A 26,128-nucleotide genomic window follows, 5' to 3' on the forward strand; every position below is an offset into this window, starting at 1 on the left:
ACTGTGTATTGCTGGATGCCTTTTCTCTATCCTGGCTCCATATGGTTAGTACAAGAGCAGTGAGAGGAAATGTTCTGTGGCACTATCTCTATAAAGGTTTTCCCATGGGTAATGCTGGTTTTATATGCAAAAAGAAGCCTTTTTTTCCCTTTCTGTCCATATCAGATCAGTCCAGAATTAGTGGGTTGTGTCCATTAACCAGCAGATGTAGATAAAGAAAGTAGTTCTTTGTGATTTGCCCCTTAAGGGTATCAGGCAGCCATAGAATGTTCAGTATCTTTCTCTGTCTTAAGTGGGTTGTGGATGGATTGTGAAGATCCTCCTTGGTGCTTATCACGCCATTGGTACCTGTGCATCAGTAGAGCAGGAGGTTCTTAATGGACAGTTTATGCTCCTTTCAGTATGTTGAAAGCTTGTTTGGAGCCAGGGTGATAAAGTGATTAAAGCTTTGGAGCCTTGTTTGGAGCCAGGGTGATTAAAAGCTTTCATTTTGCCTTCTGTGTATGACAGAGTGCTTGCATTGTTATTTGAGGTGCTGTTTTATCTCATGAGGTAAGTTCTATCTCTCCTCTATTTTTCTCTGGACAATTTTTTCATTTCCATTCCCTTAATTTTGCTACTTGGGAAACTCTTCTCTTTGGAGTTTCTTAGATTGCCTCACAGTTAATTGTTCTAAATGCAAATGACACCAGCCTCATTTGACATATTATGACAGCTCTCTTTTATTATCTAGCAAGATTTATGGGAAAAAATTTAGCCTTGTAGTAATCAACTGTTCTGAATAAAAAGCCTGTGCTATGCAACTCAGTTATTATTCAGGGTTCCAGAATCAAGTTCTTTGTCATAGCTACGGAATTCAGTTATAGTTTGGGCCTTTTCCAGAAGAAATAATGTTTCACCAAGAAAACTGCTAACTCTCAGGGTTGCTTTAGTTACCCCTGTTTTCAGGACTGTAGCTCTCTCCCATGTTTCTCACCTGGAAAAGTCAGCCATGCTCCTGCATGGCTACAAATATGGTCTTTGAATTGGAGAGGCTGTAATCTCCACTCAACAGAGAATGACTACCCAAAAAAAGACTTGCACAAGTATAAGTAAATTTCCTTTATGTAGCAATTTAAATGATATATCAGAACTAGAAAAGGCTCAAAGAATAGTGACCAAGATGATAAAGGGCTACTGGGCTTGATGGACCATTGGTCTGACCCAATAAGGCTATAGTTGTATAAGGGAGATGTTGCTTACTAAATCTCAGGACTGAATATCTCAATTCTGTATTGCTGCACTGTTTTTTTTATAATTTTTTCTAACCTATCAATGAGTGTGTGGCACAGGGGTTAAAGCTACAGCCTCAGCACCCTGAGGTTGTGGGTTCAAATCCCTTGCTGTTCCTTGTGACCCTGGGCAAGTCACTTAATCCCTTCATTGCCCCAGGTACACTAGCTAGAGTTTGAGCCCACTAGGACAGATAGGGAAACATGATAAAGTACCTGAATGTAAACCACTTTGAATATAAGTGGTGTATAAATAAATAAATAAATAAAAATACACAATTTATTATGTGCCTAGTACAGACTGAGATTTCCTTTGCTTACTGGAATTTTCTATACTTTCACATTTCTCTATTAAGCTTGTCCTATAGTAATATTTTAACTTTATTAACTTTGTTTCCATAGTTACTAACTTATCTACTTTTCCAGGGCACCTGGCTTCTCATAAGACCTGCTTGCTTTTCCTCAGGTTTTCTCAATCTTTGTCATCTCTCTATTGGTTTTGTTTCTTTGCCTCTGTCTGTAATTAATTATGTTTCTTAAATGTTCATTGTGCTCTTGTCACTGCTCTCAGGGCTCCATTCTTCTCTCATCACAAAACTCAGCTCTATTGTCTTTCGTCTTTACAGTGTGACTTCAGCTAGTTCCTCATTTTAAATTACCGATTTGAAATTTTTCCCAAATGGACAACTATATCATCATACTCGCCAACCTTTGCCCTCTGAAAACATATTCAGTTTGCTTTTCAGTTGAGGTAGTCATATCCCTTGTGCTGAAGACAACAAGTCTGGCACTTTAGTGCCACTGTAATAATAATAATAATAACTTTATTCTTTTATATCGCCAACACCAGCAGTTCTAGGCGGTTTACATGAAAGAGAACTGGACAATCAGTGAAGAAATACAATTGTATAAAAAGTACATGGATACAGCAATGGTGATTTACTTGCCTCATTAGGGATAAGAACATAAGAATTGCCATACTGGGATAGATCGAAGGTCCATCAAGCCCAGCATCCTGTTTCCAACAGTGGCTAACCCAGGTCCCAAGTACCTAACTAGATCCCAAGTAGTAAGACAGATTATCCCAGGACAAGCAGGCAGGTATTCTCACTAGTGGGTGATGTCATCAGACAGAGCCCCGGTACGGACGTCTCACAAGCACGTGTTGCTTGTAGAAACTTAAAGTTTCTAGATGCCCGCACCGCGCATGCGCCGGTGCCTTCCTACCCGGAGATCCGGGCGTGTCTCCTCAGTTCTTTCTTTTCCGCGGAGCTGAGAAGTTCAACTTCATCATGCGCTAGCTGAATTCAGTTAAATTTGCCTTCCTTGTCCGCGTTTTCGCTTTCTTTTAATTACAGTTAACAGTACTTTTCTTTTTCAGTAAAAAAAAAAAAAAAAAAGAAGATTATTTCCTCCGGCGGGTCGAACGGGCCGGCCACGTGGCTCAGGCCCACTGGCTTCGACCTCGCGGCGGAGATTTTCCGGCCTATGTCCCGGCCAATCACCGGGTTTAAAAAGTGCAGCAAGTGCCAACGCGCGATTTCACTCACGGACCCTCACTGGCGCTACTGGTCGAGTCCTCCCTTAAACGCTCTCATCCCTCCCAGGTCTACGCCTCTGTACCGCCGGGCCGAGAGGGGAGAACGATGGACAAATTTGGTAGAAAATTCTACCAAAACTCCATGATGGCGTCACGGGTGCTAAACTACAATTTCTTTTTCTCTTCCTATCTGGAGTTCTTCTTGCCGGTACTCCGCAAGTTCACTCCGTTCATAGACAACCAAGCTCGATTCGAGTTCGAGGAAGTGGTAGCCTCCCTCTCCCAATTACGCCTCCAGCTGATGCAATCCTCCTTCGATGCATTCGAACTCTCGGCACGCGCCGCCGCAAGCGCGGTAGCTATGCGTCGCCTGGCATGGCTCCGTACAATCGATATGGATCCCAACCTACAGGACAGACTCGCCAACGTACCATGTGCTGGAGCTGACCTGTTCGATGAGTCTATCGAAACTGTTACCAAGAAGCTGTCGGATCATGAAAAATCTTTTCAATCCATCCTGCGGCCCAAACCCAAACCTCAACAGTCTCGACCTTCCAGGCCACCCCTGATTTACCAGCGGCGTTACATGCCCAGACAAACGCCTGAGGCGAGACAGCCTGCGAAGAGACAACCTCCCCAGAAGTCTCAGCAAAAACCTCAGCCACCGGCTGTACCTAAGGCTCCCCAGCCCTTTTGACGCCCCTCCCGGGAGCATAACCTCGGCCTCTCCCATAGGGGGCCGCCTCCATCTTTTTTACCATCGATGGGAGGCCATAACCACGGACCTATGGGTCCTCACCATCATAAGAGAAGGATACTCTCTTCAATTCCACCGGGTCCCCCCGGACCATCCTCCAAGAGAGTATCCTTCAAGCTCGACGCAGACCACCCTTCTTCTTCAGGAAGTCCAAACCTTACTTCAGCTTCGGGCTGTCGAGCCGGTCCCGTCAGACCAATTGAACCGAGGGTTTTACTCCCGGTACTTCCTCGTCCCGAAGAAAACGGGCGACCTGCGACCCATTTTAGACCTTCGGGCCCTCAACAAGTTCCTGGTCAAAGAGAAGTTTCGCATGTTGACTTTGGCTTCTCTATACCCCCTCCTCGAGCAGAACGACTGGTTATGCTCCCTGGATCTCAAGGAGGCCTACACTCACATCCCCATTCACCCGGCCTCCCGAAAGTTCCTCAGATTTCGGGTGGGAAATCTGCACCTACAGTATCGAGTGCTACCATTCGGCCTATCTTCGTCCCCCAGAGTCTTCACAAAGTGCCTGGTGGTAGTGGCCGCAGCACTCCGGGACAGGGGTCTACAGGTGTTCCCATACCTCGACGACTGGCTCATCAAGGCCCCGTCAGCCCCAGAGGTCACTTCGGCGGCCTTGGCTACAACCTACTTCCTCCAGAATTTGGGCTTCGAGATCAACTTCTCCAAGTCTCACCTACAACCCACCCAGTCCCTCCCCTTCATCGGAGCGGTCCTGGACACCACCCGACTCCGAGCATTCCTGCCTCTGCAACGCATGGAGTCTCTTCTTCATCTCTGCCAGTCGGTGTCTACTCGCCAAACCCTACCGGCGAGACAGCTGATGGTGCTCCTGGGCCATATGGCCTCCACAGTACATGTGACACCCTTTGCCAGACTCCACCTCAGGATCCCCCAGTGGACCCTGGCATCACAGTGGAATCAGACGTCCGATCCACTATCCAAACACATCTTAGTCACACCTGCTCTTCGGCAGTCTCTACTTTGGTGGATGACCTCTTCGAATCTATCCAGAGGTTTGCTGATGCACTCTCCCCCCCATCAGAAAGTTCTCACAACCGATTCGTCGAATTATGCATGGGGGGCCCACCTGGAGGGTCTCCGCACCCAAGGATTCTGGACCAGTGCGGAAAGACTACACCAAATCAATCTACTGGAACTCAGAGCCATCTTCAATGCGCTCCAAGCTTTCCAACACCTACTTCACGACATGGTAATCCTCATTCGCACAGACAATCAGGCCGCCATGTATTATATCAACAAGCAAGGAGGCACGGGCTCGGCCCTCCTTTGCCAGGAAGCTCTACGAGTCTGGGACTGGGCGGTGCGCCACAACGCCCTACTCAGAGCAGTATACATCCAGGGGGAGAACAACGTCTTAGCAGACAAACTAAGCCGTCTGCTACAACCGCACGAATGGACTCTCCATTCCAGCCCCCTTCACCAAATCTTCACGCAATGGGGGACGCCTCAGATAGACCTCTTTGCGGCTCCCCACAACTCCAAACTGCCTCAGTTTTGCTCCAGGATCTACACTCCTCATCGCCTCGAGGCAGATGCTTTTCTACTGAACTGGGGGAAACGATTTCTATATGCGTTCCCACCATTCCCGCTGATCCAGAAGACTCTGGTCAAGCTGAAACTCGAACGGGCCACCATGATTCTAATAGCTCCTCGGTGGCCCAGACAACCTTGGTTCTCCCTCCTACTTCAACTCAGCAGCAGGGAACCAGTACCACTTCCAGTGTTTCCTTCACTACTTACTCAACATCAAGGATCACTACTTCATCCCAACCTGCAGTCTCTCCACCTGACAGCTTGGTTCCTCTCAACGTAACCCCTCACCAATTCTCACAAGAAGTGAGGGAGGTCTTGGAAGCTTCCAGGAAGCCCGCCACTCGACAATGCTACTCCCAGAAATGGACCAGATTCTCCTCATGGTGTGTTTCTAAGTCAAAGGAACCTCAGCGAGCTTCCTTATCCTCCGTGCTGGACTATCTCCTACACCTATCTCAATCTGGGCTCAAGTCCACATCCATACGAGTCCACCTGAGCGCTATTGCGGCGTTCCACCAGCCCCTACAAGGGAAACCCCTCTCGGCCCATCCGGTGGTCGCCAAATTTATGAAAGGACTCTTCCATGTTAACCCTCCTCTCAAACCACCCCCAGTAGTTTGGGACCTCAATGTAGTCCTTTCCCATCTCATGAAGCCCCCGTTTGAACCTCTCAACAGGGCCCCTCTTAAGTATCTCACCTGGAAAGTGCTTTTCCTTGTAGCCCTTACGTCCGCTCGCAGAGTCAGCGAACTCCAGGCATTGATGGCGGACCCACCATTCACAGTATTCCATCATGACAAGGTGGTCCTCCGCACTCACCCGAAATTCCTGCCTAAGGTGGTCTCCGAATTTCATCTCAACCAATCCATTGTACTTCCAGTATTCTTCCCTAAGCCCCATTCTCACCACGGAGAATCGGCCCTTCACACTCTAGACTGTAAACGTGCCTTGGCTTTCTACCTGGATCGCACCAAGCCACACAGAACCACTCCTCAACTTTTTGTCTCCTTCGATCCTAACAAGTTGGGAAGACCCGTATCAAAGCGCACCATCTCTAATTGGACGGCGGCTTGTATCTCTTTCTGCTATGCCCAGGCTGGATTATCACTTCCTTGTAAGGTCACAGCCCATAAGGTCAGAGCAATGGCAGCCTCAGTAGCATTCCTCAGATCAACACCAATTGAGGAAATTTGTAAGGCTGCCACCTGGTCCTCGGTTCACACATTCACCTCACATTATTGTCTGGATACCCTCTCCAGGCGGGATGGACAGTTTGGCCAAACAGTATTGAAAAATTTATTCTCTTAAGTCGCCAACTCCCCCTCCATCCCACTGAGGTTAGCTTGGAGGTCACCCACTAGTGAGAATACCTGCCTGCTTGTCCTGGGATAAAGCAATGTTACTTACCGTAACAGTTGTTATCCAGGGACAGCAGGCAGCTATTCTCACGTCCCACCCACCTCCCCTGGGTTGGCTTCTCAGGCTAGCTACCTGAACTGAGGAGACACGCCCGGATCTCCGGTGCGGGCATCTAGAAACTTTAAGTTTCTACAAGCAACACGTGCTTGTGAGACGTCCGTACCGGGGCTCTGTCTGATGACATCACCCACTAGTGAGAATAGCTGCCTGCTGTCCCTGGATAACAACTGTTACGGTAAGTAACATTGCTTTTTATGCTGCTTATCCTAGGAATAAGCTGTGGATTTCCCCAGGCCACCTAAATAATGACCTATGGATTTCTCTTTCAGGAAATTATCCAAACCTTTTTTAAACCCTGCTTAGCTAACTGATTTCACTACATTCTCCAGCAATGAATTCCAAAATTTAATTGTATGTTGTGTGAAGAAATATTTTCTAAGGTGTTTATTACTTAGTAGCTTCATCGCATACCCCCTAGTCCTAGTATTTTTGTAAAGAGTAAACGAGCAATTCACATCTACCAATTCCACTCCACGCAGCATTTTATAGACCTCTATTATATCACCCCTGAGTCGTCTCTTCTCCAAGCTGAAGAGCCCTAGCCGCTGTAGCCTTTCCTCATAGGGAAGTCATCTCACCCTTTTATCATTTTCATTGTTCTCTGTAAGTTTTCTAGTTCTGCCATATATTTTTTGAAATACGGCAATCAGAATTGCACACGGTATTCGAGATGTGGCCATACCATAGAGTGATACAAGGGCATTGTAACATTTTCATCTTTGTTTTTTGTTCCTTTCCTGATAATTCCTAACATTCTAGCTTTCTTAGCTGCCGCCGTCGCACATTGAGTTGAGTTTCAAAGTTTCCTCAACAATGACACCTAGATCCTTTTCCTGGGCAGTGACTCCTATCATAAAACCCAGCATCATGTAGCTATAGTTCGAGCACCTCTTTCCCACATGAATCACTTTACACTTGCTCACATTAAATATCATCTGCCATTTTGACATCTAGTCTGCCAGTCTCACAAGGTCCTCTTGAAATTTTTTACAATCCTCTTGTGATTAAACAACTTTGAACAATTTTGTGTCATCAGCAACTTTAATTATCTCACTAGTTATTCCCATCTCTAGATTATTGATAAATATATTTTAAAAAAACAGCGGTCCCAGCACAGACCTCTGGGGAACCCCACTATTTAACCAAAATTATATACAGGATGAGAAAGAACCTATACTTCTTTACAAAATACCCTTCTCAAAAACAATTCAAAATCTTCATCCAATTTATTCAGAGGTGTTATTCTGCTGTGAAACGCTCCTAAAACACCTTAATCGCTTTTAATAAGTATCAAAGGGGCAGAGTCTCAGATACCCGTGTGTTGTATAATCTTTAACAATCACACTGGAAAGGGAATTAACCTCACTGGCTCATGCTCCCTCTCCTGTCCTTCTCTTTAACTGTTGTTAACTGTTATTTGCTTAAAGTTCTTAAAAAACAAGGATTTAGCTCTCAAATCCCGGGCAGGGCGTGTTGAAAATATCGCAGTGTGAATCGTTATCACTCAATTCTGCTGTCTCTCTTAGTCCTCTTGCCAAAGTTAAGCTAGCTGTCGTTTTGCCCTCAGGCTGCGTCAGGGCCGTGCTGAGCGTGAAAACACAACGTCGCAACACTGGTCCACAGCCCTGATGCAGCCTGAGGGTGAAAGAACAGCTAGCAGGGGGAAAGGATGGTGAGCAAGAAACAACGTTATTCACATTGTCAAATGTGACTCAGACTCGGACTAGAGGTCATGGACTGAAGCTGAGAGGGGACACGGCCAGGACAAATGTCAGAAAGTTCTGCTTCACACAGCGAGTGGTGAACGCCTGGAACTCTCTCCCGGAAGAGGTGGTGGAGGAAACCACCATTCTAGGATTTAAGGAAAAATTGGACGCACATCTTCTTGCAGGACGCATTGAGGGATACGAGTGACTAAGGTATTTGCCAGGGTACGCCTGGCTGAGCCTCCGCGTGTGTGGATCACCGGACTAGATGGACCACAGGTCTGAACCGGTGCAGGTATTTCTTATGTTCTTATGTTCAATTGCTTCACCTTTATCCACATGTTCATTTACCCATTCAAAGAAATGCAGTAGATTGGTGAAGCAAGATTTCGCTTGACTAAATCCATGTTGACTTTCTCTCATTAATCCATCCTTATGTATATGTTCTCGCATTTTGTTTTCTATAATAGTCTCTACCATTTTGCCCAGTATGTTGTCATACTCACTGGTCTATAATTTCCCAGATCACCTCTGTAACCCTTTTTAAAAATTGGTGTCATGTTGGCCACCCTCCAGGCTTCTGGTACAATTCTAGATTTTAGAGAGAAATTACTAACAATAGCTCTGCAAGTTCATTTTTCAATTCTATCAGTGCTCTGGGATGTATACCATCTGGTCCAGGTGATTTGTTGCAGTTCAATTTCTCAAAGTGACCAATTACATATTCCAGTGTTACAGAGATTTGTTTTTTTTGGGTTTTTTTTAAATCTTTATTCCTTTTTATTTCTTTCAACAAGTGTACAGTATTATTACAATTAATTTACATAACACACTTGGCATTCTTAAATAATATTATTATGCATGTTTTTATTCCCCCCCACCTCCCACCCTTTTCCATATCAATAAAATATTCCTTCCAAATTTATATATAATTATACATCCCTTTTTGATAATACAATTAATCTGACATGAAATCTGTCCCTCCCCCCATCCTTCTTCCTCAAACACTTTGTTTTGAGTTTCTCTGATTCATTAGAATTGAATACCATTTCTAGCACCGGTAACTCCCCCACATCTTCCTCGGTGAAGACCGAAGCAAAGAATTCATCTAATATCTCTGCTATGGCCTGGTCTTCCCTGAGAGCCCCTTTCTCTACTGTGACCTTGTCTTCCCTGAGGGCCCCTTTTATCACTTGGTCATCTAGCATTCCAACTGATTCAATTCCCAGCTTTTTGCTTTTAATTTACTGTGTGTTTTTGCTTCCAGCACAATCTTCTTTTCAGGGTCTCTCTTTGCTCACATATTTGGGTCCAAAATGTGGAAATTATGGGACAGTGCCAAGCTATATTACTCAGTGTAAGCGCCTTGTGAACATTTTATTTATTTATTTAGTAATTTCAGTTATACATTTGTATCAAGTATAGATATACAAAAAAAGAATAATATTGGTGAGACATATTTTACAAGAAATATTACTAATAGAAAGAAACTAATTCTAAAGTCCACTTCAAGGAGAGATTTGCAAGGATAAACTAAAAGTAAATAATTACTGATGGAAATCCAGTTAGCACTCAACTATAAATATTGAGTTCCATTTTCTGTTTTAATTACCATTTTTTTCATGTTCCAATAGAAATTTCTCCAAATGAGAATGATCAAAAAATATAAATTGTTTTCCCTGATTATGTAAAATAAATCTACTGGGAAAACGCAGGAAAAAAAAGTTGCTCCAATAGCCAAAACCTTGAATTTCAGGGCCAAGAATTGTAGCTCTCGTTACATCTGGAAAAATTTGAATTGGCTGCTTGCAAAAAACAACTTTTTTTATATTTAAAGTAATTATTTAAAACTAGTAATTTATCTCCTTCTGACAAGAGAGTTACCAACAAAGTTGACCGAGTGGAAATTATATCTTGAATGTCCTCTAAGAAGGCAGTGAGTTCCCTAGCTGCTAATGCAGGGGCTACATCCGCCGGTCCTCTAGTTCAGTGTTTTTCAACCGCTGTTCCGCGGCACACTAGTGTGCCGCGAGATGTTGCCTGGTGTGCCGCAGGGCCGCCGGGCCCGGAGCTGACAGGGGGCCCGAGGCAGGGGCGCCAGTAGCTCGCCAAGGCAAAGTGAGTCGATCACCCAGGACTCACTTTGTCTTGGCGATCTAATCTATGGAGCCGATAAGTCTTCTTCTCCCCGACGTCAATTCTACAGTCGGAGAGGAAGTTCGGGCCAGCCAATCGCTGCCTGGTTCGGGCCAGCCAATCGCTGCCTGGCTGGGCGGAACTTCCTCTCCGATTGTAGAATTGACGTCAGGGAGAGCATGCGTCGGCGTCGGCTTTGGGGCCTGTTATCCATTGGTGGGTCCTGTTCCCCGATGGCAGCGGCAGTGGCAGTGGCTTGGGGAACGGCAGGGAGAAAGAAAGAAAGGGGGCAGGCAGGGAAACAGAAGGAAAGAAGAGAAACAGAAAAAAAGAAAGAAAGGTCAGGAAGAGAGGAAGAAAAAGTTGGGGGAGGGAATGAGGTGTGGAGGAGAGAAAGCATACAGGCTGATAGAAGGGAAGAAAGATTGGATGCACAGTCAGAAGAAGAAAGTGCAACCAGAAATCACCAGACAAGGTAGGAAAAATGATTTTATTTTAAATTTAGCAAAGTGGAGGCAGTATTACCACAGTTTTCAAAGGAATTTGCCCAAATAACTTAATAGTTAACTGGGTAAATTCCCAGAGATGAAAACTTCCCTTCACTTACTATGCACAGTTCTGAATTTATATCTGCTGTCTATATTTTACAATATGGTCACCTTTTACTAAACCGCAATAGTGGTTTTTAGCGCAGGGAGCCTATGAGCGTCAAGAGCAGCACTGGACATTCAGCGCAGCTCCCTGCGCTAAAAACTGCTATTGTGGTTTAATAAAAAGGATGGAGGGTATATTTGTCTATTTTTGTATGCTATAAAAACCAAATACAGAGAGAGACTGAGAGCTGTTGACGAAGAGCTACGTGTGTGTCTTTCTTCGATTCCAGCCAGAATATCAGCTTTGTGTTCAGCCAAACAGGCCCAGGTTTCGCACTGAATAAAGTATTTTATAATTTTTATTTCATAATAAAGTAATTATAAAATACTTTCTTTGTGTTTATTTGATTCCTATTCAAGAGAATTACTTTATATATAGTCAATATAGGCACAGAGTTAAATTTTTTAACATTTTCTTATGGTGGTGTGCCTCGTGATTTTTTTCATGAAACAAGTGTGCCTTTGCCCAAAAAAGGTTGAAAAACACTGCTCTAGTTGACATCACTAGTGATGATGGCAGGTACATAACCTTCTGAAATACAATTGACTTGGATATTTCCAGTTTTAAATTTCCCCAAAATATTTTCTAAGCAATATTTCAGCTGAAAGTAACCATGAACAAGAGAAATTTAAAAGGCGTAGATTATTAACACACAAAATCAGACTATCTTTCACAGCTGAGGTACTAACCGAAGTACTTTCACTTGATTTTGCATCTCCTCACTAGCAGATTTAATTTTTGTAACATCATCTTGTAATGCAGAGACAGAAGACACAACTTGACTAGAAAAAGTACATAATTGTGCTACTTTCCCTTTAAGCAAATTCTCAGTCCGGGCGACAACTCACCAAATACCTTTTAAGGAAATATCACCCTCAGGAATATCTTGAGTGGAAATCATCTCAGCCATATCAAAACTGACCAGTTGCAATTTAGCTAAGTTATCAGTCCCTTGAGATGCTACAATGGGATTTTGCACTATTTCAGATTTGTCCTGCAATCCATTAGGTACGGACTCGGACTCCACCTGAATATTTACATTTGCAGGCAGGGGTGGAGGGGATCTATGTGAACATTGTAAACAATCATTTTGAGATTTTTTTAAAGCTGGAACACACACCATTTTCTTTGGAAGACTAAGAAATGCAGTTATTAATTCTGTTTCTACAGGCATGGTGGATGGAGCTGTCCTACTAGCTGAGGTCCAACTGCCCAGCATGTTTCATCCACATTGGTTGGAGCCTACTATTTATTCCTCTGGGGAAGAGTGCGGCAGTGCACACAGTGCCTCTGATGGAGTTGGTATGGACAGCTTAAGCATGCTGTCTATTGCAGTGAAAATCCAATCCGATAACTCTGAGAGCAACATAAAGGTCTGTGTACTTAGGTTTTAGCATTAACAAACTGCTCTGGTCTGAGTTGTCATATAATTTTGTTGTTCAGATCAGAAGCCAAGATGTTAATTCTGTAAAGTAGGCACTAACATTTATGTTCCGATTGTGTGCATAAATGTTTAAAGTAATAGCATATGTACATATATGTGCACATACAGAAGAATGTAGCCAATGATTTTCTGCACACTTGTCAGATTTTAGACTAACTGGATTTTGCATTTTATTTTATATAATTGAATTATGAACTGCTCAGATGGCACCATCGATGAGTGATATTACATTACATTATCATTTGTATTCCACCAAAGCCTTTATGAGATCATGGCAGATCACTGGAAACAGACCCAGTCAAACATTGTATACTTCCAAATTTCTTAAAATATAATAAACACAAATCATAATCAATTTCAAGATAGAAATTTTAAAAAAATGTTTTTTAAAACAGCTTAAAATGTTCCCTGATATACCAATTTTGTGCAATATTCTTGTCAATAGAACATGATCTGCTAATTCATAGGCACTAGATAGGTCAAATTGTAGTATCAAAACTCTGTAACTCTTTGAGGTATTAGTTCTAACAATGTCTAATATGACTTCTAGAAGAGTTTCTGTGCTGTGACCCTTACAGATACCTGATTGAGTAGAATGAAGAATATAAAATTTTTCTAAATGGGAATTTAGTTAGGTGTTAGTAGGCTTTCTAATATCTTAACCAAAAATGATATTGACGCCCCAGGTCTATAATTGGATACCTGGCTGATATATCCCTTGATGTTTTTTTAGCATTATGTGTTTTAGTTAGTTTGGGAAAAGACCACTCTTTAGCGTTTCGTTAATCCTAGAATTCCTTTGAGTGTCGGAGCTTTTAGCACCATGGCCAGTGATAAAAAACCCTAATGAAGCTTCATAAAAAGGGGGGTAGTTATAAAAAAATATTTGTTTTCCACTTGTGGGTTGATACCCATTGTTCTACAGTGAAGCACTGTTTTTAATAAGATCCTATCTGAATCTGCACTTATCTGGTTATAGGTTACTGCATAAATTCAGGACTGACTTTTATGCATTCCTACGCATGCAGTTAATCTGGCTGGTTAAGTGTTAAATATAGACAAATAAGAAATATTTGAAACTTGGAAATATTCGTGTATAAATGACAAAATTCCACCTAAGGACTCTTCTACAGATATGTGCGTATGTTACATAGTGTGTATTTTACAGGTAGGCATACACATAGGCAGGACTAATGCTTCTGCATTAACTTACAGTAAGTTAATATGCACATCGTCAGCATTTAAATGCAGTTATTTACACCAACCCTGTAGCTGGTGTAAGTGCTCATGTCTAAATTATACGCACACATTTTATCTGTTTTGCTAGTATTCTAGAATAGGTGCCCTCTGGGTGCCTTTATATAGGCACACTATTATAGAATTACCCCCTATGCCTTGCAAAAATCTTTAAACCCTTGTGTCTTATTCACATCCTTTAAGTAGGAGTTTTGTATCACTGATCTACAAAACATACTCTTCACTTTGAACGTGAAAGAACAATTATTATTCAAAGAGTCCTTCATACTTTTGTTATAGCAAACAAAATTAACCCTGTTTCCAAAAATGGCCTTAATAAAGCCATAATAAGTTAGGTAGAGCCCTTGTGTTTTCTGTTCCATGAAATGAAATTTAAGCAAATGTCTAAACATGCTGTTGGAATAAAAGTTATTCAGAGGTGCAAATTGTAGTAAGAACAGTGGCATAGTAGGAGGGCATAGGTTCTATAGAACCAGACAATACAGGTGGATAGGTGCCATGCTCCAAAGCATTTCCACTACATTCATGCATGCTTGGGTCATTTTCCACTGCTTTACAGGAAGCCTGAATGAAGATGAAGGCAGGATTCAGCCTCCCAGTGCTTCCTGTTTAAATGCTGCAGCCTGTCGGTCTTTGGTGCTGGGTGAGGGATGGAGGGAAAAGAGTTGAAGTGAGCAGAGGCTTTGGGGGCAGAGTATGAGATACTGTTGAAGGGTGATGCTGGCATAGAGAAATGCTCCTAGAAAGAGACATAGGAACTGTTATTGATGCAAGAGAAGGAGGAATGCTGAATGAGGAGTGAAGGAAGAGGAGAGAAATTAGTGATAGACTAAGCAATTGAAGGCTGGGAAAGGGTTAATAGTTGAGGATGGGAGGACTTGGGGGTAGGCTAAGAGAATGGGGAGATGGACTGGAAAGGAAGTGAGAGAGAGATGGAAAGCTGGTAGGTAGATGGATGGATTTTGAAAATGAGCTTGCAAACTATGTATGGACTCAGTATTGCCCTGTGATCATTCAGTGTGTTTCTTCTTATAGGAATTTTTGGTTGCAGTGGGCTTAAGAGGAGCAACCCTTCAGCATAGAGTGCTGCCTTCAGGACTAAGCTGGCATGAGCAGGTTCAGTCATTCCCATTTCATTTCTTCAGCATGTATTTACAACTATGACACATGTTTTATTTGTAATCATTTTTGGATTTTCTTAATACAGATTTCACAGTTTTTGAATATTTCTGATGAACCAGTTTTGGGATATAGTCCCCCGGCCTCAATTACAACCTTTCACATTCATCTCTGGAGTTGTGCACTTGACTACAGGTGAAAACAAAACTAATAAATTTGTGTGTTTTGGGGGGGGGGTGTCAATATTGAAAGTGATTTAACTCGCAAGTTCTCAACACTCGGTACGCGTACCCCAGGGATATCTAGCCCAATAGTCCATCTAGCCCGGTATCCCATATTCAGAGGCCAATCCAACTCACAAGTATCAGGCAAAAACACAAATAGTAGCAGCATTCCATGCCACTGATCCAGGAAAAGCAGTGAATTCCTCCATATCTGTTTCAACAGCAGATTATGCTCTTTTCCTCCAGAAACTTGTCCAAACCTTTTTTTAAAACCAGCTACATTAACCGCTCTTACCACATCTTCTGGTAATGCATTTCAGAGCTTAACTATTCTCTGAGTGAAAAAATATTTCCTCCTATTCATCGAGTGCCCCCTGTCTTTGTAAATCTTGAGCAGTAAAAATTGATCCACTTGTACCCATTCTACACCATTCAGGATTTTGTAGATTTCATTCATATCTCCCCATAACCATCTCTTTTCCAAGCTGAAGAACCTTAATCTCTTTATCATGTATGACATCCATGTAATAACATAAGAATAGCCTTATGGGTCAGACCAATGGTCCATCAAGCCCAGTAGCCCGTTCACATGGTGGCCAATCCAGGTCAATAGTACCTGGTCAAAACCCAAGGAGTAGCCATATTCCATATAGCACATGTAAATCTGCATGTATACATATGGAAAGAATCTAAGGGAGGTTTCTAAAATTACCTTCTTAGTGTTTTATAGATAAAGATAGATCTGTTGGCCAGATAGTCATAATTCTATTACTCTTTAAAGAAGATGTCCCCTATTATGGACATGGCAAAATATATTGAGAGGCATTTTAGAAAGGACAACCAGCTCCGAATATAGATGTTCAAGTTAGAACTTCACAAATGGACATCTTTCTCACATGTATTTTGGAACAGGACTAATTTTTGATGATGGATGCCCAAAACTGACATGCTATTGAATTTACTGTTTGCAGTGATGACACAAGCACATGGATTATGAATACTTGTCATCTACAGTAACTATTTCTCAGCTACTCTTACTAGTCCATAAAACAACTTATAATATCGTATAACCTTCAAAATAAACCAAAATCCTATATAGCAGGTTTAAGGGGTCTTCAGACTGCCAATTGGGTAAAACAACCCGATCCGGTTACAATCTTCATTGATTCCATTGTTAAACTTGCATTTCTTTTTAAGCTGTAATTCTTCTATTTCATATGTTGAATTCTTATTTTTTACAATTCATATTAGAAGATATTAAACTTAGCTTAGCTTGAAGAGGTGGTGGTGCAAGCTAAGCTAAGATCCCTTAAACCTGCTGTATAGGGTTTTAGTTTGTTTTGAAGGCTATACGATGTTATAAGTTGTTTTATGATTTCTTCTAGTTCATATAGAAATTTCTTGAAAGCCTAGACTTGCATGTTTCCAAGCAAACAACAGAACAGTAGACTTTGTTGAAAAAAAAATTTTGTTCACTTTAAAATGATATTTAGTCTATAATTGCAGTTGCTAGTCATATGTACAGAAATTTGAATTTTTGGTTTCCTTTTGCTAGGCCTCTATATTTGCCAACCAGGTCTGTTCTTACTGTGGAAACGTTCAGTATTTCCAGCAGTGTTGCTCTGGATAAATCCTCTTCCACTCTCCGGTATGTGCATATTACTATTTTTATTATAATTCCGATACTTATTTTGTGATGGCTTTAATTTGGATTGGTGTACAGTACAGATCATTCAGTAAAAGAATACTGTATATACTCAAATATAAACCCGGGTAAACATTTTCCCCTAAACAAGGGAGAAAAAAGGTTGACATATAAACTGAGGGTTTATATTCAAGTACCAGTAATCAAGTTTCAAGTTTTATTAAAATTTAATTTGATTGCCTATCAAATTTCTAGGCGGTATACAATAAAATATAGATTAAAACAAACCAATACATTGTTTGCATTACAAAGACAAACTATACAAACAAGTTGAAACCAGGTGGAAAGTGGAGAGAAATACATTCATAACAGGATAGAAGAACAATAATAGTAAAAACAGAATGATTGGGAATATGGAAGATTGTGGCCTGATTGGGTGCGGTTTATCTATAGATTAAAGGCATCCTTGAATAAGAAGCTTCACAAAACAACATCTGGACTTGGGCGACAGCACGCAATCTTTTTTTTTTTTTTTTAAAGCTGTCTATATTGAAGGGGAGATGAATTTCCTAGTAGAAAACTTCAGCAGAATTCTTCAGCTTCATGAATGGACTCTCAACTCTGAAATTCTCCATTACATCTTTTTTAATGGGGCACTCCTCAAGTGGACTTGTTTGCGGCTCCTCACAATCACCAGTTGCTCCATCCTTTACTTTTCCCTCCGTCTGGAAGCAGATGCCTTTCTCCTGGGTCTGTTTTTCCAAAAGCATTCCCTCCAACTCCTCTCATTTGGCAACTCTGTTCAAGCTCAACAGGCCACCATGACTCTCTTTGCTCCATGGTGGCCCCGGCAATATTGGTTCTCCTTTCTACTTCAATTCAGCTCCAGGGAGCCCATATCTCTTCCAGTTTTTCCTATTTTGCTTACTCAGAATCAGGAATCACTTCTACATCCAACCCACAATCTCTACACCTGACCGCTTGGTTTCTTTCAGGCTGAATCCATCTCTTTCTCAGCCTATTCGTCCAATTCTTGATGCATCCAGGAAACCAGCCACTCAGCTATGTTACCAACAAAAGTAGACTAGGTTCTCTTCCTGATATCTTCTTCATCATCATGATCCACCTTCATTATCAGTAGATTTGCTGTTGGATTCTCTGCTTCATCTGCCTGATTCTAGACTCAAATCACATCTGTCAGAGTCCATCTCAGCGCTATTACAGCTTTTCACACGCCTGTCGAGGGAAACCCTCTTACTGCTCATCGTTTGGTCTCCAGATTCATGACAGGACTTTTCAATGTGAAACCACCTCTCAAGCCTTCACCTGCCGTCTGGGACCTTTATGTGGTCCTTTCCAATTTGATGCAGTCACCTTTTGAACCAATGGCCACAGCTCATCTTAAATGGTCCGTACCGGGGCTCCGTTGGTGACATCACCCATACGTGAGAATATCTGCCTGCTGTCCCTGGATAACACCATCAAGGAATACAAGAAATTTTTACTTACTTGCCTATTCTAAGCCAAATGGTGTCAGATATAAGACTTTTTTTGATAAGACCTTAGCGCTTCAGGCAGATAAATTACAATCCTGGCTTGGTGAATGTATTCATCAAGCCATATCTTACTGTTTTTTTCAAAAATTAGTTAAGTCATCTTTGACAAATTTATTACTTAGTTGGGTATTTTTAAGATTCCAATTCATTTTTAACTTTTTATAATGATTTTATTTTTATGGTATGAATGTATTTTGCTGATTGTTCAGTTTCTTATGGTGTAAACCGCCTAGAACTCTTGGTGATGGCGGTATAAAATAATAAATTTATTATTATTATTATTATGAATTCCAAAACCTGTTTATAAAAAGCTGTTCTCTGGTTAAATGAGAGCTTTTTTATTTTCAAGAATTCTATCCCACATTAGAAAACATTTTTTTCACTGAATATTATATACCTTACAAATAAATTAGTGCACATTTCACTAAAGGCAGTCTGTTTCTAGCATGAACTCATTAAAAAAAATATGTTATTTAACTGGTTTTCAAACTTATCTCTTCCTATTGTAATTGGTATTCTTTTCTCATTTTCTTTTCTTTTATTGTATTTTCTTTATAAATCACTGAGATTGGTTGTACCATAATTTGATGATCCATCAAATTTTTAAATAAACATAATCAATTCTGTTTTACCATCATCTCTGTCTACACTTTGACTTTTAATATTTTTGAATCTTGTAATTCCATCTCTGTCCTTCCTCCTTTTGACGATATGCCTGAAAAAGTCTTGTCATTTTGCTTATTCTTTTTTGTGCTCTTCTGTATCTTTTCAGTGATACCTTTTAAAAAAAAAAAAAAAATTTGCAGCCTTTTCTTTGGAGAACTATATTGGTTTCCTTTTTCTCTAACCGCCTAGAAGTCGCAAGATTGTTGGCGGTATATAAGAATAAAGTTATTATTATTATTGCTGTGAAAAGGGCAGGTTTAGAAAACTACTTAAGACACAGTTATTTGTAGATGCCTTCTTTTAGCTATTTCTGATAAAGTTGATGAATTATCCACGATTTTTATTATCTAAACTAGGGTATTTTTCTGAGGATTGTTTGCATGTTTATTTTATCACACATCTATTTTACTATGTACTTGTTTTATTTATTTATTTTAAATTCTTTATTCATTTTAAAACTGACAAACAAGTGATTAATATTAAAACATTACATTACTAATAAAATATACAGCACTTGACATTCTTATACATATAATTCATTAAAGTAGAAATTATAACCCTTTCCCCCCACCCAACAATTCTTCAACAGAAATCCAATCATTAAATAAAAATATTAATCATCCAATTTCCCCCCTCCCCCCAATAAAATACATGTATCCATCAGAAAGGAAAACGATGTTCATTCATTACAATAATTCTCTAATGGCCCCCAGATCTTTATAAAGTTGTTATAATTACCTTTCTGTTTTATTTATTTATTTAAAAATTTATATACCGCATAAAAACTATGCAGTTTACAAAATTACATGCATACATATTAAAAATACTAGAACATGTTTCAACAGAACAAACACAATAAAACATTAACTAACAGTCTCATTATTAAAACCTTTTTTCAAATTCATCCAACAAGATGGAAAGACAAAGTCCCATAAAAACAGGATGGTAAGGCTTCAGCAGCAAATAGCATTAGCACATGAAGGCATTAACAAATAATTGCGTTTTCAACATTTTCTTAAAATTCAGTCACTCATCACAAAATCGCAGAATACCAGGCAGCTCATTCCAAAGCTTGGCACCTGCTACAGACAGCATTTGTGCCCCAATCTTCACCATGAGAGACTAACATCTAACCCTCCAAATTCAACTTCATACCATTTTCAGATCTCAAACATTTTCTGGGTTGATAGATTTCAAAAAACTCCTTTAGTGCCCTTGGGGAAATGTGATATGATTTGCTGTATGATTGAGAGAATCTTAAACTGTACTCTCTACTTCATAGGTAACCAGTGTCTATTTTAAATACTATGTATGTAAATTATGTAAACCGTTTAATTTTAAACAGTATATAAATTTTTAAAATAAATAAATAAAGATCTTGTTGCTCTTTTAACAGTCTCTTTCAGTTCAACTCACTATCCTTTCACTTTTACTTCCTCCCACCCTGCCAGCTTCATTTATCTGAAGTCTGCGTATTTGAGTTTGGTATGGCTGGACTCCACTTTAGATCTTATATTAAACCATGCCATGCAGTGATTACAAGTCTGTTTCCAGTTTATTTATTTTTGTAAAAATTTCTTATATCCCACCCATCTAATAATCTGAGCAGCTTACAAAATTATTCTGTTCTTGTGTTTGAGTTGGAGATTTGTGGATGAAAGTTCCATCTCTTCTTTCTAACATGATCTACAGGGCTTCCTCTTTTACCCATACCCCTTGCATTTCAGCTGCTTTAATATTGTTTTTTAGATATAATCTTAAATAAAAAAGTGTCTTTTAGATAAACAGAAGAGCTTGTGTTTACACCTAGGTTATCCTGATGACTTGCTCTTATTCTCAAATGAAAGTTTTTTGTTTGAGCATTCTAAAGCAAACGGATTGCTTTGAATATGCCAGTAATGCACTTTTTTTATTTGTAGAATCATCTTGGATGAAGTGGCTTTGTATTTGTCTCAGAAGTGCAATGCAGTGACAGTGAACTTGCATAGAGGTAAAAGAGAGAGAGAGAGACTGTAGATAAACATCAGAGTTCTATGAGAAAAGTTTTATAGACTGAAGGGATTGATGGTAGTGGGCTAGTTGGACCTGTGGTCTGACCTAATAGGGCATCTCTTATGATATTATGTCTCGCATAGCCCTCCATTAGGTGCTTGACCTATAACAGTAAGGGAAGAAGAGCTGAGAGGGAGATGTACTACCATAACCAGACACTTGCTGTTCTGGTGGAGTTAAGTACATTCATTGATAGGAGCGTTATTTTCTATTTTGCTAATCCATGTTTAATTTTAAAACATTTTTTTAAATCAGGGAATTAGTATGTATTTTGTGTACCTCTAAAGCTCCTACTTCATCAGAATTTTGTTTTGCTGTGAGAAAAGGGCATTTGGCTGATTTTTTTAAAAAAAATCATTTATAATGATTTCTTGTGACTTATTTTTGTCTTTATATGCTTTGGAGGTGGGGTGGGAATGGGAGAACATAAGTAGTGCCTCTGCTGGGTCAGACCAGGGGTTCATAGCGCCCAGCAGTCCACTCACGTAGCGGCCCATCAGGTTCAGGACCTGTATAGTAGTCCTCTATCTATACCCTTCAATCCCCTTTACTTTCAGGAAAGCATCCAATCCCTTCTTGAAACCCAATAGCGTGCTCTGTCCTATCACACCTTCTGGAAGCGCATTCCAGGTGTCCACCACCCTTTGGGTAGCATAACATAGTAGATGACAGCAGATAAAGACCTGAATGGTCCATCCAGTCTGTCCAACCTGATTCAATTTAAATTTTTAAATTTTTTTTCTTAGCTATTTCTGGGCAAGAATCCAAAGCTCTACCCGGATCTGTGCTTGGGTTCCAACTGCCAAAATCTCCATTAAAACCTACTCCAGCCCATCTACACCCTCCAAGCCACTGAAGCCCTCCCCAGCCCATCCCCCACCAAACGGCCATACACAGACCATGCAAGTCTGACCAGTACTGGCCTTAGTTCAATATTTACTATTATTTTCTGATTCTAGATCCTCTGTGTTCATCCCACGCTTCTTTGAACTCCGTCACCGTTTTCCTCTCCACCACCTCTCTCGGGAGCACATTCCAGGCATCCACCATCCTCTCCGTAAAGTAGAATTTCCTAACATTGCTCTTGAATCTACCACCCCTCAACCTCAAATTATGTCCTCTGGTTTTACCATTTTCCTTTCTCTGGAAAAGATTTTGTTCTACATTAATACCCTTCAAGTATTTGAACGTCTGAATCATATCTCCCCTGTCCCTCCTTTTCTCTAGGGTATGCATATTCAGGGCTTCCAGTCTCTCCTCATACATCTTCTGGCGCAAGCCTCCTATCATTTTCGTCGCCCTCCTCTGGACCACTTCAAGTTTTCTTATGTCTTTCGTCAGATACGGGTCTCTGAAACTGAATACAATACTCCAAGTGGGGCCTTACCAATGACCTGTACAGGGGCATCAACACCTTCTTCCTTCTACTGGCTACGCTCTCTTTATACAGCCCAGCATTCTTCTGGCAGCAGCCACTACCTTGTCCCATTGTTTTTTCGCCTTTAGATCTTCGGACACTATAACCCCAAGGTCCCTCTCCCCGTCCGTGCATATCAGCTTCTCACCTCCTAGCATATACGGTTCCTACCGGTTATTAATCCCCAAATGCATTACTCTGCATTTCTTTGCATTGAATTTTAGTTGCCAGGCATTAGACCATTCCTCTAACTTTTGCAGATCCTTTATCATATTTTCCACTCCCTCTTCAGTGTCTACTCTGTTACAAATCTTGGTATCATCTGCAAAAAGGCACACTTTTTTCCTTCTAACCCTTCAGCAATGTCACTCACAAACATATTGAACAGGATCAGCCCCAGCACCGAACCCTGAGGGACTCCACTAATCTAATCTAATCCTTAGGTTTGTTTACCGCATCATCTCACTTACTCACCTTTCCTTCCTCCGAGCAGCTTCCATTAACCACCACCCTCTGGTGTCTGTCCGACAGCCAGTTTCTAACCCAGTTCACCACTTTGGGTCCTAACATCAGCCCTTCAAGTTTGTTCAGCAGTCTCCTATGAGGAACTGTATCAAAGGCTTTGCTGAAATCTAAGTAAATTACATCTAGCATATGTTTGTTTGGCACGATTTACCTTTTGTAAAGCCATGTTGCCTCGGATCCTGTAACCCATTAGATTCAAGTAAGTACACTATCATTTCTTTCAGCAACACTTCCATTATTTTTCCAACAACTGAAGTGAGGCTCACCGGCCTGTAGTTTCCTGCTTCATCCCTATGACCACTTTTGTGAATAGGGACCACATCCGCTCTCCTCCAAACCCCAGGAACCACTCCCGTCTCCAGAGATTTGTTGAACAAGTCTTTAATAGGACTCGCCAAAACCTCTCTGAGCTCCCTTAGTATCCTGGGATGGATCCCGTCTGGTTCCATTGCTTTGTCCACCTTCAGTTTTTCAAGTTGCTCATAAACACTCTCCTCCGTGAAAGGCGCAGAATCCATTCCATTTTCTCGTGTAACTTTGCCAGACAATCTCGGTCCTTCTCCAGGATTTTCTTCTGTGAACACAGAACAGAAATATTTGTTTAGCACATTTGCTTTTTCCTCATCACTTTCCACATATCGGCTCCCAGCATCTTTTAGTTTAGCAATTCCATTTTTCATCTTCCTCCTTTCACTAATATATCTGAAAAAATTTTTGTCTCCCTTTTTTACATTTTTAGCCATTTGTTCTTCCACCTGTGCGTTCAATAGACGTAGCTCTCTCTTGGCTTCTTTCAGTTTGACCCTGTAGTCCTTTTTGCACTCCTCTTCTTGGTTTTTTTTATATTTCACGAATGCTAACTCTTTCGCCTTTATTTTCTCAGCCACTAGGTTGGAGAACCATATCGGCTTCCTTTTTCTCTTGTTTTTATTGATTTTTTTCACATAAAGGTCCATAGCCATTTTTATCCCAGGACAAGAAGGCATGATATTCTCACATGTGGGTGACGTCATCTACGGAGCCCCGATGCGGAAGCATTTTCAAGCAAACTTGATTGAAGATTTAAGTTTGCTCTGCTGCTCCACGCATGCGTGCCTTCCTGCTCCACTAGGGGGCGCATCCCCTCGTGGTCTCCAGTTCAAAATTTTCTGCTGAGCCTAGAAGTTGTGTTTTTCAGGCTCTGCCCCAACTGCCTTTTAGCACCGCGATTTTTTCTTATTTTTTCTCGATTAAGTCGCTGTGCGCAAATTTTTTCTTGTTCAACTTGTTCCTGCTTCGTTTTTGACCGACCCGGAGGCTTCCGGGTCCCCGTGGCCGCGTGGCTACTCGAGCCGCGGCCAGTTTCGATTCTATGTCCCGGCCTTTGACCGGCTTTAAAAAATGCACCCGGTGCGAGCGGCTTCTTTCCATCACAGACCCGCATCGCCGGTGCATCCTCTGCCTGGGGGCCGCTCATCCAACCGACTCCTGCCCCCAGTGCGCTACTTTCCAGAACCGGGCCCTTCGCCGAAGAAAAGCCCGCATGGCGGATCTCTTCGCCGCCGACCAACCCTCTACCTCGGCCTCGAGGTCGGCCCCGGCCTCGGCCCCTGCCTTGACCTCGGCCCCGAATACCTCGGCATCGCCTCGAGACTTGAACCCGAAGTCCTCGGGACAACAGAAAGCCTCGGCTCTGGGTAAGTCCCCTCTTCCCTCTTCAGGTCCCGTAACAGCGAAGAAGCCAGCCTTGGGGACGCCGGCGACACATGGTGGAAGTCCCATGCTTACAGCCCCGGCGAAGTCCTCCAAGCCTTCGGGCCGTGCCTCCACCACACGGGAATACTCTGATACGAGGTCGCCCCCGGTGGAGCGCACCGAGGCAGTGGACATGCCCTCGATGCTGTCCGTGCCCGTTTTCCAGGACCTACTCCGAGCGATGATCTCATCGGAGCTGTCCGCTGCAATGGCCCATCTACAACCGGCCTCGACCCCGCATGTGCAAGACCAGCCTGAGCCTCGCGTCGAGCCACCTCGAGGAAAAGCGCGCAAGCTTTGCCGCATCCCATCCTCCTCGGACTCCTCGCCGAGACACCCGAGGCGCTCTCCCTCCACAGACCGCCGCGGGGCAAAACGTCGTGCTAAAACGTCAGAAACCTCGAACCGCCGTACCTCCAAGAAGGCCCGAGGTTCCCCCACTCTACGAGGCCGTTCACCTACACCTCGTACGGGACCACTGAGGGTAACGGAACTATCACTCTCCAACCCGCGCATCCTCCGAACTCCCCCTCGGACCGGGGCTCCGATCCGAGGTTTCGGGCTTTCACCGAGGGAGTCCGGGTCGAGGTCACCGATTCGACATCGATCGGTACCCCGAACCCCGGCATCATCTCCGAGGGGCTCCTCGAGACGTTGGAGATCCACGACCCCGGAACACTTTCACAGTGCGTCCCCGGGCTCGGAGCGTGGATCGGAGCAAGAGCCTCGATACTCGAGGGAAGCCTCCCCATCCTTCTCTACCCGACGGAGGTCTCGTTCACCGACCCCGCACGGGGCCTCGGGAACATCCCGCCCATCCTTCTCACGCTTTGTCCAGGACATGGGCCACGCTTTGGACTTGGACCTCCAATCCGACTCCAGATACTCTAAGGAATACCTAGCGGAGCTGGATATGCCATCACTGCCCAGAGAGTCCCTTCGCTTACCGCCTAACCCGGTACTCCTACAGGCTTTCTTCAGGAACCTGGAGACCCCCTATATGGTCACAGCAGTACCCTCCAAAATGGAGGCCAAGTACCGTACAGTACCCTTCCCGGGATTTGAACAACCGCAGCTCTCCCACCAGTCGCTGTTAGTAGAATCCTCCTTGAAAAAGGCTCACCCCTCCAGAGTCTCAGCGGCGGTCCCCCCAGGCCGAAAAGGCCGAACCCTAGACAAGTTCAGCAGGAGACTATATCAAAATGCGATGATGGCCTCTAGGGTGCAAAGCTACACCTTCACCTTCACATCCTACCTCAAACACCTCATTGGACTACTGAGAGCCTTTGAGACTGACCTACCGGCCTCCCGCCAAGGAGCGTTTAACCTACTTGCAGAGTACCTCTCCAACCTACGCCTCCATCTATTCAATGCGGTCTATGA

At 42.4% G+C, this 26,128-nt stretch overlaps 1 protein-coding gene across 2 annotated transcripts in view; it reads left to right on the forward strand.

The window, feature by feature from the left end:
- Positions 1–26,128, forward strand: part of ATG2B (autophagy related 2B) — a 253,132-nt gene that overhangs the window by 135,726 nt on the left and 91,278 nt on the right. For both annotated transcript variants that reach the window (XM_033950876.1, XM_033950877.1), the window contains exons 22-26: positions 12,277–12,479; positions 14,843–14,923; positions 15,015–15,121; positions 16,706–16,798; positions 20,937–21,007. In XM_033950876.1, coding sequence (XP_033806767.1) covers positions 12,277–12,479; positions 14,843–14,923; positions 15,015–15,121; positions 16,706–16,798; positions 20,937–21,007 — 555 coding nt within the window. The remainder of the gene's footprint in view (positions 1–12,276; positions 12,480–14,842; positions 14,924–15,014; positions 15,122–16,705; positions 16,799–20,936; positions 21,008–26,128) is intronic.

The sequence above is a fragment of the Geotrypetes seraphini genome, chromosome 7, assembly GCF_902459505.1.
Source record: "Geotrypetes seraphini chromosome 7, aGeoSer1.1, whole genome shotgun sequence".
Taxonomy (NCBI): Eukaryota; Metazoa; Chordata; class Amphibia; order Gymnophiona; family Dermophiidae; genus Geotrypetes; species Geotrypetes seraphini.